General features: G+C 44.5%; 1 protein-coding gene across 1 annotated transcript in view; it reads right to left on the reverse strand.

The window, feature by feature from the left end:
• The window catches only part of CNGB3 (cyclic nucleotide gated channel subunit beta 3), a 749,182-nt gene that overhangs the window by 267,490 nt on the left and 461,727 nt on the right, over positions 1 to 19,965 (reverse strand). The window contains exons 12-13 of the mRNA XM_069219226.1: positions 11,503 to 11,644; positions 10,332 to 10,491 (exon numbers count right to left, since the gene is read on the reverse strand). Coding sequence (XP_069075327.1) covers positions 10,332 to 10,491; positions 11,503 to 11,644 — 302 coding nt within the window. The remainder of the gene's footprint in view (positions 1 to 10,331; positions 10,492 to 11,502; positions 11,645 to 19,965) is intronic.

Consider the following 19,965-nt stretch of genomic DNA (forward strand, 5'->3'; position numbering starts at 1 on the left):
ACAGACAAACACACACAGCACACTTCAGGCCACAAGCACTCACACAAACAACAGAAAGTTGCACACACGACAACATCCACTGACTCCACTGTCTTCCCCTCCTCCTCCTCCTTCCTCAGAGTCACATCTGCAGTCACACCTGCACTCACACCTGCATGCACTGCATCAACAGTCACCACCACCAACACCACACCAGGTAAGACACACACACCACACTTGCAGACACCTCCACAACATCCATCCACGTGTCCCCTGTGTCCTCTACCATCCTGGTTGTGCCCCCTCTTAAGAGACACATGCGCACACACTCACACTCCCAACAGCCATCCACCTCAGATCAGCACACTGCCCACGCCCCTGCGCCCAAGTCCAGCAGACGTACACCTCCAGCAACCCCTCCCTCATCCTCCACTCCCATCCCTCCTCCCTCATCCCGCCCCACCGTCCCTAAGAAGCTTTTCCTTGCCCAACTAGACCTCTTCCCTCCACCCCCAGTCTGCCTGCAAGAGCAGGATCCCAACGACCCAGCCCAGCACCTCAGCCAAACAATCTACGGGGACAGTGGAGGCACCTCCTAGTCATGGAGGCAAGAAAGGGAATGATCAACTCCACCACCCAAGAAAGGGAAGGATCTCACTCCACCACCCAAGAAAGGGAAGGATCCCACTCTACCACCCAAGAAAGGGAAGGACACCACTTCACCACCCAGGAAAGGGAAGGTTCCCAATCCACCAACTGAGAGACAAGAGGCCCCCTCCAACAGCAGTGGGCAAGGAGTCCTCTCCTCCAGCAGAGGCTGGCAGGGTAATACCTCCAACAGCATTGGGCAAGGAGCTCTCACCTCCATATGGGACACAGCAGCCCTCATCTCCAGCTGGTACACAGCAGCCCTCACCTGCATCTGGGACACAGCAGCTCTCACCTCCAGCAGAGGGCATGTATCCCACCCTCCAGGGACTGTTGTACAAGGAGCCCCCTCCAGAACCAGTGGGCAAGTTCCCCACCTCAGAGACTGTGACCTTGCACTCCCCAGCAAAGGAAAATGGTCATGGACCCCCTCCAAAACCAGTGGGCAGGTTCCCAGCCTCAGAAACTGTGACCTTGCACTCCCCATCAAAGGACAAAGGGCATGGAGCCCCCTTCAGAACCAGTGGGCAAGTTCCCCACCTCAGAGACTGACCTTGCACTCCCCAGGAAAGGAAAATGGGCATGGAGCCGCCTCCAGAACCAGTGGGCAGGTTCCCCACTTCAGCTGAGGTGCCCTCTTACCCCCTTCCTCCTGAGGTGCCTGACCATTTCCAACATGATGCCCCTGCACAGTGTAGTGCGGATATGGTCAGGGAACAAGTTGGGGCTTGGACTGTGCCCTGGGGCCATGTGGGCCTTTTGTACTTTGGACTGGCCATTGGATCTTTCTGAGCATTTACTCCAATATCTTTTATCACATATACAATATGGTGGCTGTTGGCATCAAATTACAATATCAGTTATACCTATATATTGTCCTTGCATTATTAAGACGTATGTCCTGTGACATAGTTTTTTCTTTGCAGCTGGTTGTGTGTACGGTGTGTGTGTGAATGGTGTGTGTTATGCGTGTGTGTTTGTGTCACTCTGCTTTTCCTCCCTCCCGTGTGCTAGGTGGCTGTACTAACCGTCTTCGTCGGCGTTGGTGTTCCAGGTGGAGCATGGCATAGAAGAGCATCGGGAAGACTTGAAGTTCCAGTTTCATGGCAGCGTTGAACTTCTCTGTGTCTCTGATGGTGAGTCGTTCGTCTTCTGTGTTCTGCTTCCGCCAGGCTTTTGATGGCGTTGATACCGCCCCGGAAATCGTGGCGGTTTGCTATGTTATAATATGGTGGGCGGTACCTTCTCCTCCGCCTGGCTGTTGATGGCTGCCGCCATGGTCAGTGGTGTTAACACTATGGTGGTGGGGGTGGTACATTGGCTGTCTATGGGACTTATCACCGCCATGGTCATAATTTGGTGGTAATTACCGCCAGCCTGTTGGCAGTATTACCGCCACTATAACAGTCACTGCCATTTTCATAATGACCACCATTGTGTGGATCCTGGCAACTGCTTGAGGTCCTTTTTCCGTCTATTGCTTGGTCAGTCTCCAATGTCTCTCACTCTTCCTGCAGTGATAGCTGTTAGTAAATACTCCACTTAGCATTAGTTGATACACATCACTCAGCTAAGTCCCTGACCACTCTAGAGTCAAAGAAGAGTGTCCTGACATTTGTTACCACCTTGTGATTGGCTGTGAATGACAGCATGTACTTTCGTTTGCAAATTGCACAGTTTCTTCTACACTTTGATTAATGATTTCAGATGCTACTGTACTGCTGTAGTAGTTCATGAACATTATCATTTTTGTGCACCAAAACTTAGCAGGCCCGTCTGTTGCACACTTATCCGCACAAGATCTCAGTCTCTGTAATTCAGGAACTGTGTAGGGGCCCCTGAAGTTGGGACTTGATGACTCTGTCAATGTAGACTATCTGAGAGAGACCTTCAGGAGCCTTGTTAAAGAGCCAGTCCTTGAGGAAGAGTTCAGTGCTAGGGCCTTCCTCCTCATCCTCTGTTCAGAATTCAATGTACATGGTCTTGCGGTCCCACCATTTAGTACTTTCGCATCTCAATATTATCATTATGTCTTGTCACTCTTTTTGAGACCTTCAATAGATCAGAATGTAGAAAGAGCACCCCACAGGGCAGGCAGAGGGCATGACAACCAGGTTCTCCTCTGCGTCTGGCACAAGTCAGTGCAGGGAAGGTATGAATCAGAAAGGTATCTACTACACTTTCAGATGGGAAGCTATTTGGCAGCTCCCCCATTGGTAGCTCAGCCTGTGATCACCAAAGCGGGACCTTCTGCCTAAGGTTAAAGCTAGATAAATTCCCATATTGTAGTTCACCATAAATGAGGTACTGTCTTCATTACAACGGAAGTGAGGGGTCACCAATATTTGAACCCAAACAAAGGTCAGCCACCACAGGAGGAGGAGGATGAACCTTAGAGCACCAATTTCAGTTACTGTTAGCCAACAAAATAGCAAACAGAGGAAGAGGAGGTACATGCCCCAATTAAGGTCCCACAAAAATGCCTTGCTTTCAACTCCACTTGACTGGCAAAGAAGAAGGATGTTGATTGTATCCGTAGGTTTTCTTCCTGTGACCTACAGGCAACCCAAAAATGGCCACAAGAGGCATGTATGAAGCAAGATGCAAGCCTCTAGTATGGGAAAGATCGCCTCAGGGAGGAGATAAAACATCATGAAGATAGCATAACTTATATCCTTTTCCTTGAGATGGGAGAGTTTTACATGTTTTTGACAAATGCTTCCTAAATGAGTTATTGTAGCTGAAGGATCTATACAGTATTATGGTTATCTGGAGTGTGTAGTTGATATTCAATCAGTCAATCAATTAGTCATGGATTTGTAAAGCGCAGCTAATCACCCATAGGGTCTCAGGGTGGTGAATGTAGAAATACCGCTCAGTCGAAGAGCCAGGTCTTGAGATCCTTCTTGAACTGCTTTAGTGATGTGGTCTGCCTGAGTTTGAGGGGTAGTGTGTTGCATGTCTAGGCTGCTAAGAAGGAGAAGGATTTTCTTCCTGCTGTACCTTTCTGGATCTTGGGGACAGCTGCAAGGGTGAGCTGGGAGGAACGGAGATGTCTGATGAGTATGTAGAAGGTGAGGTGGTGGTTGAGGTATGCTAGTCCTATGTTGAGCAGTGCCTTTGAGGGTGGGGATCAGGAGTCTGTATGTGATGCGCTTGCCATTTGGGAGCCAGTTCAGGTCTCTGAGGTGGGAGGAGATTCGACTGTATCCGGCAATGGACCTGATCCAGTTCAGTGCTTTGTCTCAGATGCTGACGTTGTGCAGTCTGTCGCAGAGGGTGGAGTGGGAGACGGTGTCAAATGCGGCAGAGAGGTCGAGGAGGGTAAGTGCAGCAATGCCTTCGTGGTCCAGTATGATACATATGTCGTCAGCGGCTGCTAAGAGTGCAGTTTCGGTGCTGTGGTTGCTTCTGAATCTGAACTGGGATGGGTCTAGGGTATGGTGTGTGTAGAGGAATTCGGTGAGTTGCTGGTTGATGATTCTCTCTGTTACCATGGCTGGGAAAGGGAGCAGAGAGATGAGTCTGTAGTTCTTCAGCTCCCTAGGGTTGGAAGTAGCAGGCTGATTTCGGCGTGTTTCCAGTCTGAGGGGAATGTGGCGGTCCCGAAGGATAGGTTGATGGTTCATCAGAGCTCCAGTGCAATGGTGGCACTGGCCAGGTTGAGGATGTGATGAGGGCATGGATCCAAGGGTGCTCCTGAGTGGGTGGAGTTCATCTGTCCTTTATGGTGATGGCGGTCCAGGAGTTCAGTATCTGGTGAGAAGCAAGGTCTGTGGCAGTGAGCGATGCAGGCAGGCTTTGGCTTCAGAAGCCTTTGTAGATGTCCTGGATCTTACAGTGAAAGAAGGTGGCAAGGTCGTTGCAGAGGTATTGGGAGGGAGTCATGGATGAGGTGTCTGCCCTGTAGTTCGTGAACTCTCTGACGATGTTGAATAGCTCTTTGCTGCTGTGAGTGCTGGTGTTGAGGCGCGCTTGAAAGGTGGCTTTTTTGGCAGATCTGATGTTCTGGTGGTGCATGGTGATTGCATTTTTGTAGGCTGTGCGGTCTGTGGTAGATTTACTGATCCTCCATTTACATTCCAATTGTCTGCAGGCGAGCTTGGATTCCTGTAGCTCTGGCATAAACCACTTGGGTGTTTTGCTCTGTCGATTCCCTACTGATTTCTTTAGGGGGAGCTACGTAGTCGGTGCAGTTTGAGAGCCAGCGGTGTAGGTTGCTTGCGGCTTCATTTGCATCCACTGCGTCCGGTGGGAGGGAGTGGTTGAGAGCATTATTAAGCTGTGCTTCTTTGACTTTGCCCCAGCATCTTCCAGGAGGACGGGGTGTGGTGGTGTGTAGTGTTCTTTGTGTAGGTAAAGTGGGTGCACTTGTGGTCGGTCCAATGGTGTTGGGAGGTGTGGGAGATGGTGATGTTGTCCCCTGCTAAGAAAACAAGGTTGAGAATGTGTCCAGCTCTGTGGGTGGGGATATTGATGAGTTGTTTGAAGCCAAGGGTTGTGAGGTTGTCCAGGAGGTATGAGGTGTTGGGGTCATCAAGAGTATTAAGGTGGAAATTGAGGTCGTGGAGTAGGATGTAGTCGGAGGAGGTGAGAGCTTGGGGGAGTGACAAGGTCGGTGATGTCTTCGCAGAACTGAGGTCGAGGTCTGGGTGGCCTCTAGATGAGGGTCACAGAGGTTGTTCTTGTAGAATATGGCAATGCCTCCTCCAGGCCAGTTGGCTCTGTCCTTGAGGATGTTTTTGTAGTTGTCCAGGATGGCAGTGGTGATGTCTGGGGCAGTGGTGGGGGTGATCCAAGTCTCCATGAGGAAGGCCACGTCCGGGGCTGTTGAGTCAAGGAGGTCCCAGACGTCTACTGTGTGCTTGATAAGGGTGTATGTGATGAGGAATATGCACTTGAGGGGGCTGTTCAAGCTTGGTGCAGGATGGTGGAGTGGTACTTGGAAGGTGCTGGAGCAGGTGCAGCAAGGAAAAGGTCCATGGGTGTTCCTGGGGTCGGCTTGGTGGCAGGCTGATGATCTTCCCAGGTTGAGGGCGCGCAGAGTGCTGCTGTCGAACCAGCAAAGGGAGTGAGAACCAGGTTCTGTGGTGCTGGGTGTGGTCCAGGCTCAGTCAGTGCAGACGGGCTTGCCTTTGGCGCACCAGTAGCGTGGACACATTGTGGCCGCCATTAAGAAGGGGAAGGAGACAGGGTCCAGTCAGTAAAAGCGTTTTACAGGGGTGGAGGGGGGCAGAGCCACAGGGGCAGCAGCGGCATGGGGAAATCGCAAGAGGGAGAAAAGAAAAACAGACAAAAAAGAAACATAAGTGAAACAATAGAATAAAAGCAGTAGAAAATAAAAGGCAAGAGTAAAGATAGGCAGAAGAGAGGCAGAAGTTAATTACTTTCAGATGGCGACTAGGCCACCAGGGATGAGGCACAGGCAGGAGCCTGCAGGTGGAGGAGCGCCTCAAACTGAGAGTCAGGCAGGCTCTCAGTTCGTCCCAAGCAGAGGTAACAGCAGCCGCCAGAGGAGCTGCACTGGGGAGGGCAACAGACACTGACCAGGAGGTCAGAGGAGTCGCCCTCTCACAGCGCTGCGGCCGCCATTAAGAAGGGGAGGGAGGAGGGGGGTCTGGTCAGCTGGGAGGATGGAGGGTGGAAAAAGCGCTTCACAGGGAGAAGGGGGGGGCGCAAGGGCAGCAGCGGCGCAGGGAATACACAAGAGGGAGAAAGAGACAGAAAAGAAACATGTGTAAAAATAGAAGTAAAGACAGAAGTAAAAAGGCAGGAGTAAAAAGAGGCAGAACATACTTACTTTCAGATGGCCACCAGGGATGAGGCGCAGACACGAGCCTGCAGATGGAGGAGGGCCTCGTACAGTGCAACTGATAGACTTCTCAAAGAAGAGAAAACTGAGAATAAAGATTAAAGGATGAACTCACAATGTTTTCGTGAGATTGAAGGGACGTCACCTCACCGCTTCTCACCACAGAGAAAAAGCATCAGTTATGAAAGTGCACCACATTTTCTGCACATACAGAAAAAGAGATTGAGATTGAAGGGTAAATGGCAGAGTTGGATAGGGCTGGGTGTTAGATAATCATCTGATCATTACATTTATCCTTCAGGTACACTTTTCTACTAGAAGACACAGCTACGGAGCAAACACAGAGAACAGAAGTCCCACTGCAATTTGGCAATTTGTGGTATGACATCTAACTCAAAGAGATATAAAAAGTGGCTTAAAAGGTAGGACGGGATGGACTACTGTGTTGAATTATTTTCATAAGGCATAAGAGGTAGTGGCAGACACACTCAATTCTGGAATTTACCGAAGTTAAAATCAGAGACCGCCACTGCCTGATGTGGTGATATCTGGTATCTTCTCTTTATGCGATTCCCTTCAACCTGGATCCATTTTGCAAGCGTCTTTTCACCTTGGGACTGACTTTAAGCTTTCAGCGGTATCGTGTGAGCAGGTGTCTGGTTTTCATGATGTCCCTGTGGTGGAGATCCATGTACCTTGACAAGCTTCTTCATCTAGGTCTAAAGGCAGTTTCAATTATATGGCCCACCTAGGGATCAATAGTGGAGCTGAAGTAGAGAAGAACTGCATCAAGGTATTGAGGCAAGCCTTCTGGAGCACCCTGAACTAACTATCCTTGGTTGATAGACCCTCTTGCCTCATACCCTGTGAAGTGGGATGGTCTGTGGAGTGTTGGTTGAAGTGCTGCTTTTGAGCATTGTTATAGGGGACGTGGTTGAGTGTTGCTATTGGCATACCTTAATAGCAGTGATTGTTTGGGCCTCATAAGGATTTGAAATATATCCTCAGAGGCACTAGGGATTATGTCCTTAGGTTCTGAATGCTCTTAGTAAATTTCCTGCAGGGGGTTTCCTGTTACATTAAACATGTCCACTTTGGATTTCAAAACTTTAGCAAATTGTTAATTCAGAGTGTAAGGGAAGTTAATTACAATATCCAGGATCCAGTAAAATGAAAATGAAGTCAGTTTTTGTTTTACTATTTTTACACGTGTACAGGTCAGATTAGGTGGCTTCCAGAAACTTCATCAGGTTGGTCATCTGAAATATTTTCTTGGACTTATTGGAGATGATGTTCACTAGATAGGTAACAGAGTTACTCATTTATCTGATCTTTGAATCCTCCTTTCCTGATTGCTTGTTATGTGGGGTGGTGGAGCCATGATGATAGATACAGTGGAAAGAGAGAGTAAGATGTTCTAAATTGTCTGTCATGTTGATGTGTTGTACCTGTTTCCTTAAAGAATTATTTCATTCAATATAAGAGCAACAACAGAAGTTGCTTTCTATTGCCTTGGTATGGTGGGCTGCTGATATGGCATTTCCTATCAACATTTGCATGTTGGTGGCCATTTTAGGCCGAAAGCAGCATTTGGGTCCTATTGCTTGCCCATAGTTCTTTGCTTTGCTCCTTAGTGGAGCACCAGGTGTTGCTTCACTGTTGCTTATGGTTAGGAATGCTACCAGAACACAATGGATTAAACATTGTCTGAATAAATATGATCTTCCAAGTCTTTTTTCCAAAAATATCATCCCCCTGGTAACTGCCAACCCTTTCTCTCGCTGACCCTATCCATTGTGGGCTGTTATCTGAAATATGTCAAAGCTTGAGATTCAATGGGACTTTTACTTGAATGTATAAGGCCTTTACAATGTTTTGTTTTAAAGAAACCTCTTTGAGCTGTTCCAGATTGAAAGCAAGATATTTCTAGTTGTGCTTTCTTTCATGTGGCATCTGCAATTTTAGTTACACAGCCTATTAAGGAAGTCGCCTTAACAGAAACTATTGACCAGTGCCCCTAAGTAGTTTAGAATGCAAATTTAATCAGAAGGTATTTAAAAAAGAGTTTCCGATAGATACATCTACCTGTGGATTCCTCACCTTTTGAATAATCCCATGCGCCAGCTTGACCCGTAAACTTTTCAATAACTCTCTGTTAGAAATGGGGTCACTAGTTGGCAGAGGTATACACCTTTGTCCAAGTAGGAACCACAATCTTAGTCAGGGTATGTCACACACAATACAAATTATCCTGTCGTCACCCTCTGGTAGCTTGGCACAGAGCAGTCAGGCTTAACTTTAGAAGGCAATGTGTAAAGTAGTTGTGCATTAAATCATACAGTAACACAGTGAAAACACCACGAAAATATACCATACAGGTTTAGAAAAATATAGGATATTTATCTGCTGAAATTAAAGTCAAAACGATAATGATTCAGTAAGCACAAGTTGAGATGTCACTTTTGAAAGATTAAAAAGAGTCTTAAATCTTAGAAATAAACAGTTGTCTCCTGTTTACACAAAGTACCTGATTTGCGTAAAAAAATAACATGCATGGAGGCCCCAGAGGAGGAGATGCATAGAAAAATAGGGCATGCATCAGATTTTCCGATGTGGCACAATGAGTCGGATCTTTCCACGCTGCAAGGGGCTTTGCGTTGATTTCCGGTCCGCCTAGGCCAGATGTGGATTGGAGACAGGCTGTAAGGCACAGATGGACTTTAAGTGCAGAGAAATGCTCACTTTCTAAAAGTGACATTTCTAAAATAGTAATATAAAATACAAGCTCACCAATAAGCAGGATTTTCAGTTACCATTCTGGCCATACTAAACATGACCTGTTTACCCCTTTATGATCAGAATCTGCCCCTCAAACAGTATTTGAGGGAAGACCTACTGCTAGCCTATGAAAGGAGCAGGCTTCACAGTAGTGGAAAACGAATTTTGGAGTTTTCCAGTACAAGGACAAATAAAACACACATGTATATGTCGTGCCTTTTACCTAAATAGCACCCTGCCCTATGGGTTACCTAGGTCCTACCTTAGGGGTGACTTATATGTAGAAAAAGGGGAGTTTAAGGCTTGGCAAGTACTTTTACATGCCAAGTTGAAGTGGCAGTGAAACTACACGCACAGGCCTTGCAATGGCAGACCTGAGACATGGTTAAAGGGCTACTTATGTGGGTGGCACAACCAGTGCTGCAGGTCCACTAGTAGCATTTAAATTATAATTGCCCTAGGCACCTATAGTGCACTTTACTATGGACTTACAAGTAAATTAAATATGCCAACTGGGTATGAGCCTATGTTCCCATGTTTTTAGGGAGAGAGCACACGCACTTTAGCACTGGTTAGCAGTGGTAAAGTGTCCAGAGTCCTAAAGCCAGCAAAAATGAGGTCAGAAAAAGAAGAGGAGGAAGGCAAAAAGCTTGGTGGTGACCCTGCAGAGAGGCCATTTCCAACACTCTACCATGTCGACAGGGCGCGTTGGTATGTACATGTCTCTGCACGCTGCACCTGGTGACGTCACTGGAGCCATAAAGAGCCTCTCTCAGCGGGCTGACGTCAGTTCACTTTATTCGACACGTAACAGTTTTCATTAACTCTCCGTTAGGGAATCGTCGAGTTTTTCGACATCTTTTCAAAAAAGTGCCAGTCTAATGAACGTGGCAGGTGTGGACACTACTTTGTCCCTTTACAGCATATTCATAATCAAGGACCAGGGCACCAGAATGTATAGCCTTAGGCAATTTGCGTACGTTGCAAAGAAAAGAATGTATTCAAATTCAAGTCAGACAGATCTTATCATGTTTGGTCCTCTCGTGGCGTTTTGGAAAAACTCAGCATTGATTTCAAATATGGGTTTGTACATGTTAGACATGTGTTTACCTACCTAGCATCCCCTGTGATTCCCATGTGAATTCATACCAGGAGCGAATTCGATTCTGAACGACTTTAGGAATCCTGTATGTATTCATGTAGGCAACAGTGTCATCCAAACAGGCACGGAAGTAGTTCTGTCCGGCTGTTGCTGCTCCAATAACATCCCGCATCTACAAATATAAAACCTAAATAAGTATTTTCTCTTGCAGTGATGAGTACTCAGTCAGTAGAAGCACTTTTCTTTACAAGCACCCTTATGCTTTTCACCTATTAGGATCTGATTCTCAAACCTCTTTTTCCTGATCGGCGGTAGCTCAGGAAAAAGGAGCATTATGTGCACGTGAGTATTAGAGATTATATTAAACATATTCACAGGGTATTAGAGATTATATTAAACCTAACAGCGTAGAGGTTTTACCTAGTTTTAGAAAATGTTTCATTCATTTTGTGTGGCACCGATTGAATCTTGGCAGCAGTAGGAAGAAAGGCACACAGGTATATCTGCTCAGGTTAAAAGGTTCAGTGAGGAGACTTTAAAGTGGCTAAATTGCCAGTATGGAACCACAAGACAAAATCCAATGTCAGAGTGCTTTCAGCCAAATTATGCAGCACTTAGACCGTAAAAACCCTCTCCCCGTTGACGTCACTTTCCTTATTCGGCCAAAAGTTAAAGGACTATATTACTGTATTATTAATAGTATGATTACCACCCGTAGCAATGGAAAGTTACTGCCAAGTGGTAACTGCCATCCTTTACAAAAGTATGAAATAGCCCCCAGCAGTGAAACCCGCTCTGCTGAGGTGGAATTGTTTCTGTTAGATTTTGCATTATTGCTCCATCTCATTATAGAAAAAATGCTGTCCAGCTATTATGGAATTTACCATCAAAGGCTAGAATAGGTACTAGTACCTTTCCTGGGATTCTAGAATTCCAAGCTTGAGCATGGAAATGTAAAAAGATCCTACATTAGAGACAACCAGGACTGTTGCAATCTCGTCTGTTTTTAGTATTGTCTTTCCACTAAACCATTTAAGCGAGACCTGCGGTTTCTACCAGAGAAAAGCATACAACCGAACAAGAGATTTATTTAAAGTGAGGGATAACTGGTACAAAATTAGAATGTAATGACAAATATAATGAATATGCCATGAATACGACTATTCATTATTTCTCTATTTACCTGACCAATTAAACTGGAGAAGACAAAGACACCCAAAAAGTAATTTAAAAGCTGAAAGAATATCTCAAACAAAGTTTGTGGTTCTGCAAGGCCACCAATGGTGATTAATGTTCGCACAGCAAAGTAGTAACATCTGAGATACCTGTGAACACAGAAGATCAGTTTATCATGAGCTGAGCGTCCCCGTGTACATCATTTCAAGAGTTGTGATGAGGGCAGTTAAACTGATGAGAAGATTTGTGAATATATAAAAACAGCAAGTACGGTAGATATAATTCTGATCACAGTCTTTCTGTTAGTTCTGTTAGCATACAACCAATTGTGCACAGTTTGATGTTGGCGTAAATAAGGTGAAAATAATCTGTTTTTATTTTCAACAGACCTTCCAAAAATACTTCTATTGAGTGAGGAATGTAAGGCAGTGTTAGAGTAGGACCATACAGTCCAGATTTATCAAAAGGTCATACAACGCCACATAGCAAGACAAGTTGCTGCACTGTGTGACAGAGACACAGCAGGAATGCACCATATCTACCAAGATATGATACATTCTTGCCATCTCTGTGCTGGCACATTGAGTGCTGCCTAGTGCCAATGCAGGCAGTCATGCACCATGGTGCAAGGGTGCTTACGTGACAGCAAGATTGTCTTGTTCACATAGGAACACCATCCGGCATGAAAACAATGCTCAAGTACATTTTCATCTTTCTACGTGTGCTGCAGATTGCAGGAGGAGAAACAAGCATATTTCTCCTCCTTGCGCTCTGTTGGGAAAGGGTACCATTTTGATACATTCCCAGGTCTATTATTCTTAGTAATTCTGGGAATGCACTAAAATCCACAGATGGATGCATGGGAATGCCCACGCTCCACCCATGGAACACCTTCACATCGTAAAATAATGCAAGGTAGTGGCTTGTGCTGCCTTGGGTTATTCTAGATTTACTAAGCCATGCCAAGCCACTCAAGGGGGCAATGAAGGGCTTAGTAAATCTGTACTTAAAGACTTACATTGCCTTATGTCACCTTGTGTGATGCAAGAGCAATGCTAGCCCTTAGTAAGTCTGGGCCTTAGTGTCTAAGTATCAACTGGATTAGCACCAAGAGGCAATCTGCAGGGTGGTACGTTCTGTATAAGTAGCCATGCTCAAATGGAGACCTCCTATGTAATCATTATAGTGCTTGGTGCCGTAAAACTAAGTAAGTTTTAAATCTGAAAAATAACATAAAAAGCAAATAAATTAGCATTCAAGTTTATTTGACTGTCTTCATACAGTTATCATGAGCCAGAAAATAACATGCTTGCGAGAACATCGCCACCATTCCAGCTGTGACTCAACCATGATAATGCTGTTGTGAATTGACAAATTTGACATGCACATTTAGAGTTCTTCTTACAGAAGGTTCCGCTCCAAAATACTTAAGTGTTTCACAAAGGAAACTTTATGTAAATTCCATCAATAATTGGCAAATTTTTATACTCTATGAAAGCCATCTCTGTAACTTCTGAAGGCAAACCATAGGAGGGCAACCATGTGCTTCAAACACATCCTGTACCAGACATGCCTCTAAACCTAGCTGCTGGGAATGGCGCTTTCTGCAGTGTTCCCCCTGTCTTTTTGCCTCTGACCTCCTGTTTCTGGACTGCGTGCTGCATTTTGTTTTTGCTGGCCTTAGGACTCTGGGCACTTTACTACTGCTGACCAGTTTTAAAGTGCAAGTGCTCTCTGTCTAAATGGTATTGGTGATAGTAAGTCCCTAGTAAAGTGCACTATGTGTACCCAGGGCCTGTAAATCAAATGCTACTAGTGGGCCTGCAGCACTGATTGTGCCACCCACATGAGTAGCCCTACAAGTGTTTCTCAGGTCTGCCACTGCAGTGCCTGTGACCAGTTTCAAACTGCCAGTTAGACCTGGCAAGTGCACCCACTTGCCAGGCCCAAACTTTCCCTTTTACTACATGCAAGCCACCCCTTGGGCACGGTGCAGTGTATTTAGGAGGTAGGACATGTACTGGTGTGTTTTATATTATTTCCTGACAGTGAGATACTGCTAGATGTGTTTTTCACTATTTCAAGGCCTATCTCTTCTATAGGTTAACATGGGGATTGCCTCGAAATATCTTTCAAGTGTAATTTCCCATTGGGAGGAGATGGAGATGTTGAGTTTGGGGTCTCTGAACTCACAATTTAAAAATGACATCTTTTGTTGAAGTTGGTTTTTAAATTGTAAGTATGAAAATTCCACTTTTAGAAAGTGTGCATTTTGTTACTTAATCATTCTGTGCCTCTGCCTGACTGTGGAATAAATGTCTGGGTCAGAATAGCAGTTGGGTTGTTTGTGAATTCACTCTAGACAGTCACACAAAGGGAGCTGAGGAATGCTCTGCATATCCTGATGGGTCTTTCTGAGCCTGATTGGTGGGAGGAGTTAACACTTGCACCTGAATAGGGATGTGCCTGTCCTTACACAAAGAAGTCTCCAACCCCTTGGAGTGTGCCTGGGACCAGGGCAGGAAAGGCAGGGTCTTGTGCACTCCAAAGACTTTCCTTTGAAGCTTACCTACTTCAAAGGCAGAAATGGGTATAAGTACAGGACCACTGAGACCACAACTTTAGAAAACTTTGGGACTGAAAACATTCTGCCGGGAAGTAGACCTAGAAGCTGTAGGAGGAACTGCCACTCTGCCTGTTGCTTTGTTGTGCTGGACTGCTTGCTGCTTCTGTCCTTGGAGTGAAAGGACTGGACTTTGCTTTCTACATCCTGCTTTCCAAGGTTCTTCAAGGGCTTGAACTGAGTTTGCCTCCTCTTAAGAAGTCTTAAGGACATCAAAGACTTCATCTGCCATTGCCTAGGCTCTTCTTTTGAGAGTTCTGACATGGCAATTTGTGCCAACACCAGTTCGTGGGCCCTTGGAAGTGTGAGCTGGTGACCTGACGGAGAAAATCCACGCACCAACATGGCACAGCAGAAAAACTGATGCAGAGCCTGTCATATAGCTGGAGAATCAACACAACGTCTGTTTTGCGGCTGTAGAATTGACACAGTGCTTGTTTCACCGTGGCTCCATCAACACAGCGTGCCTGGATTTTCCACACATCGTTACCGGGGTGTCAATTTCTCATCGACCCCACACCACAGTGACCAGTATTTTTGTGACTAGTGTAGTAATTGGCAAACCAACCTATCTAGTAATAGGTCGGTTTGCAAATTACTGATTCATAGTGGGTTGCAATTTGACCTACCTCATCAAACTTAGGAGATAGGTCGCAAATTGCTACCTAAGAAAAGCAGACCACCATTTCTCTGATTGATTTGAAACAAAGCTTTGTTTTTTTTAGATGCGTTTAAAAAAAAATATTGAAACATGTATGTTAAATTTTTTAAGATATTCATAAAATATGTTTTTGTCAACATTCACAAAAGGTAAGGAGTTCCATGGGTATCCCTTCCTTTTTGCGAATGGTTTTGGTCGTAAAACATTAATACATACCAATCCAATTCAGTATTTGGAAGGGACACCTTAAACACACCCCTTCCAGATACCAAACAGGTATTGGGTTGCAGATCCAAATTGCAATTTGATAACTTGTTGCCGAATCGCAATTTGTGGTTTGTGCATACGAAAAAAGATTTTTGTGATGCAAAAGGCCTGAATCCGCAAGAATGCTCTGCACATCTGGCCTATAGTGTTTTTGGCCGATCGTAAAATTGAAAACATAGAAAAAGTTACTGTCATGACAAATGCATTATTTTGCAGGCATACAGCATAGCACAAAAATAATTTTAATATTCTGTATCCAACTAATGATTTCAAAGATAGTTTTGTCTCTTGCTCCAGATTCCTACCAGATGGTTAATAACCATGCAGTCTAAAAGTGGTATGGCCATGCTATTTTATAAAAGAGTTTCACTGGATCATGCACTTGCGAGGCGTCATTTTTTTAAACAACACCGCATTGTTACATCACTCCTCAGAAGCTGTCAGCCTTTACAATTCTTTCGTGGCTGACTGTTAAATGACAGGATTCTGTTTTTTGAGTGACATACTATTTGTTCTCTAGTTGCTACTGTTTCCCATCGCAGTCCGTTTTTATTCATCAAAGCGAAGAATAGTGTTTAGTAGAGAAAGACAGACGAATCATATTTCAAAATTAAAGTTCTTTAGCAACATAGTGTTCTTATTTTAAAGCATGATTTATTAGCCACAGAAAATGAAACAGGCAGGGCACATACTTGAGCAGGAAGACTAAACCACAGCCACCCCCCAGACAATACAAAACCAAAGCACTGACAGAAAGAATAAACTTAACTTAGGATAGTGCATGGACACATAAAGACATCCACATTAATTCATACAGCATCGTCAACACATTTACAGGCATCCATGCACAAACACAAAGGGGAAGGTATATTGTCGAAGAGCGCCGATAGGTGGGGCACTCAAACAAAGCATCCGATTGTAGAACCTGAGGTTTCGCCCTGTCTGCGAATGGACCTTTTACTTTTCTGAATATCACTAAACAACTCTCCGTATACAGATTCCTGCTGCTAGGATCCCTAAAATGTCTTGACCAGTCCGCTATTAAAGTGTACTTATCTAAAATGTTATCTATTTGGATCATGACGTGGTGCCATAGCTGTGGGATCGAGACTGCCTAGTTGGTTTATATATAGCACCGATACTACATTGTGCGTGTTGTTGACAACAGAGACCTCATAACTTGTCTTTTGACTGTGAAGATGTTTTTATCAAGGAAACTAATGACCTGCCATGAAGACTACTCTGCACAGGGTCCTTTGTCTAAGCAGATGGAGTCTGCTTCTGTGACCACATACAAGACTGATCTGAAGACCTTTGTAATCCCATGTCTCTACATGTTGAAAATCCACTTCTTCTCCTCCTCTGGCTTCTCGGTTTAGAGTTTTACCACTTTTGCAATGAGATCCTGGAACTAAGAAATTCCATTTGCACAGTGTTTTCCACTCTGCTTTTCTCCTGGGACATCAGCAGTTTTGCAGTCTTCTATGGATTAAATCCTGATAAACATACCACAAATAAGTCCTGCTAATAAAATGTGGATTTTCTTTCCAAACTCCACTTCATCAAAGTATGCTCAAAGCCTTTTCTCTGCAGAGCTTTCTTTTTTCATATCTAGGCATCTTTTTTTGTTATTTGTTATGAACATTGCACAATAGTGCTCTCTGTGTATAAACCCTCCATGGGTGGAGCATTCGGGTTGATCAGTGTTAGACCTGTCAGCCTTCGGGTGGTCTTTCCCCAATCTTTTTGGCTGCTTGCCTCCAGTTTTGCTGAATTCGTTTTTGTTGGTCTTTGATTAGTATATACCTATATACCTAATTGGCATATTTAGTTTGCTTACAAGTCCCTAATGAAGTGCACTATATGTGCCCAGTGCCTGTAAATTAAATGCTTCTAGTGGGCCAGCAGCACTGTGTGTGCCACTCACTTAAGTTGCACATTAAAGCATGTCCTAGGCCTGTCATCGCAGCCTGAATGCAGTGTTACACTTCAATGTTGACTTATAAGTCACCCCTAACGTGGGGCCTAGCTAGCCCATTGGGCAGGGTGTTATGTAATTAAAAGGCAGGACTTATACTTCTAAGTTTTACATGTCCTGCAAGTGAAAAATGTCCTCATTAGTTTTTCACTACTGTGAGACCTACCTCTCTCATAGGATAACATTTGGGATTTCTTATTAAATTTAATAAGCTATACTTTCTGATAGTCAAGGGGTAGATATATCATGTCTAGTACCCAGGGAATTGTAATGATGAATCCTCCTTAATGTTAAAGTTGAATATATTGTTACAATTTTGAAATGCTACTTCTAGAAAGTTGCCATTTTCCTGCTTTTAGCTCTGTGTGTCTCCTATACACGTCTGGGATGGGTGAAAGTTGGCAGGGCAGGAAGTGAGGACCTCTGTGCACTTCAAAGCTCTTTTTTGAAATCTCTCCCACTTCAAAGGCACCACTGGGTATAAGAACTGGACTTCCGAACCTACTAACTCAGTACACATCTGACCTGTAGATATTCTGTCAGGAAAAAGGACTCCAGTGCTACTGAAGGACTGTCAATGTGCTGGACTGCTGTTCTGGACAAACTTCTTTCTTGCTGTGCTGACCTGCTGCTCTTCTTGCATGGACGAGAAGGGCTGGATCCACACCACTTGAACCCAACACCCAAGGTGATTCGAAGCTCCAGCTGAATGGTCTCCAGTTTTCTGAAGTCTCAGAGACACAAAAGACTTTCAACTCACCTGCTACAGCACCTGGACTCTGCCATCTGTGAGTCTAACCCTGCCAAGTGGTGCCAATACAGACCTGGACCATTGGAAGTGGGTATAATGTGCTGCTCCAATCTGATCCCCACATCGACACTGTTGCGCCACTCAGAACCGGCGCATCTCCTTTGATGCAAATTGCCACTGCTGCAAGGATTGAGTGCATCTCATCACCACATGGCACATCACCTCCATTTCCAATGCAGCTCCAACTTTGCGCAGTCCGGAGCCAAAGGATCACCTCCATTCAAAGGATCAAAGATGACACATCGCCTCCTCTGCTCCTCTCATCTCCCTCAATGCAAATAAGGTACTGTTTCTGGGGGCTGGTCACTGTATCCAACCCATGCTCAATCTCAATCAACTTGACCTTTCAGGTTTGACCTGGTCTAGCGTGTCCAGAAAGCCCTGGTTGGCTTTTCTACTTATTGAATTTTTGTCCTTTCAGTCTTGTTTTGTTCATTAAATTAAGCTTTATTTTTCTTATCACGCGTGGTATCTTTTTGTGCGGTGTTTTCACTGTTTTACTGTTTGAAGTGTGGCACAAATACTTAACACTTTGCCTCTTAAGTTAAGCCTGACTGCTCTGTGCCAAGCTACCAGGGGGTGAGCACAGAATAATTTAGGGTGTGTTTGTGACTTGCCCTGACTAGGATTGTGGTTCCTGCCTGGACAGGGTGCAAACCCATGCCAACCAGAAACCCAATTGCTAACATTCTGCTTGACTTTATCTTGCTCCAAAAGTATTTCTAAGTGTGAAAGTAAAAAAACTGATCAGGCCTACTAGCAACCTCGTTTCAACTGTGTTTACTTGCAGCTTGACCACTTGAGGTGTTTCAGTACCTTTCAGACCTTGATAGAACTTTTGAAATATTTTTTGTCATTCTTCAATTCAACATATTTTTACTCTTATTTCCAATGGCATGTTTTCTCTTGGACTAACGTTTCAACCTGGTAAACAATTCTCATCATTTTTTTTCTTGTTAGGTGCTTCTTATTAGGTGTTTCATTGGTCAACTTTTAAGGTATTTCTGCACTGCACTGTAGTATGGTGGATTTGTTACAGGCTAAGTTACAAAATGTGAATCAATGTTACCCTTTTTGAAACATGTTTGCCGCAGCAGAATTGTCTGTTGATGCTGTGTAGGGACGCAGTTACGCTCATATCCCAAGTAAAAACTCTTGTTTGCTCCCAGACAGTTTGACAGGGGAATTCCTTATACTGATGTTAATTACTGAGATTTGCCTTGTGTGCTTTTAACAATTACTGAACAACTCTACCTGTAAAGACATAAAGTTATTGTTAAGGTATAAGTATAACAATTCTTTCAGTTTACTATTTTTTTGATTTTTGTTAACAATGGAGATTGACCGGGTTACTCTTCAGGTCTGGCATTCACCACCATATGGAAATGTTCAAAACGAGAGAGCTCTTTTATAAGCCAAAAGTTAAGTAGCTGTAGACATACCTTTATGCTTATGGGAAGTGAGACAAGCCTGAATAAAAAAATGCACACTGTGTCACTGGAACCAATATATACCTGGCTGATGAGCCCTAAGAAGGATTAAACCAGTCCTAGGGTGCTTGTGTTCCGGTTCAGGGAGGCCCTGGCTTGAGAGTTTGGGCTGGACTGTTTCTACTGGAGCAGGGTCAAGAGTGATTTGCATATAACTAGGTCCAAACTGAGATGGCATGGTGTGCAAAGTGACAATGGATTGAGGTACAGCCTGAGTAATTACCAGTGGCAGGGATTAAGTCAAGCATTCCATCAATCACTTTTTAGAATACTTTAATGAAAAAGCCTGAAGCTTTGAACTTTTAAAGCAGAACATGCATGCGATTTGAAGATTGTCTCAATCCATTCCCTAAAAGGCTTTTATTCAAGCATGATGTACATCATGTTTTAGGAGACGGTCTTGCGGAACTAAAATATGGTAAAACCTATCAGGGCAGAGGAAAGGCCACAGGCTACGGAAGAAAAAAAAAGAGCAGAACTTGCCTATCTGGTGTGCTAGCAAACTCTACTTGACCTAATAATGTTTTTAAGGCTGTTTCTATCGCTGCCTAGTTCTTTGCCCTCTAGCACCTGAGTTGAAAAACTAGGATTACAGGGGACTGTGACCAATCCTGCTGGGATAGATACTTGTTGGCTGATA

This window comes from Pleurodeles waltl, chromosome 2_2, assembly GCF_031143425.1.
Source record: "Pleurodeles waltl isolate 20211129_DDA chromosome 2_2, aPleWal1.hap1.20221129, whole genome shotgun sequence".
Lineage (NCBI taxonomy): Eukaryota > Metazoa > Chordata > Amphibia > Caudata > Salamandridae > Pleurodeles > Pleurodeles waltl.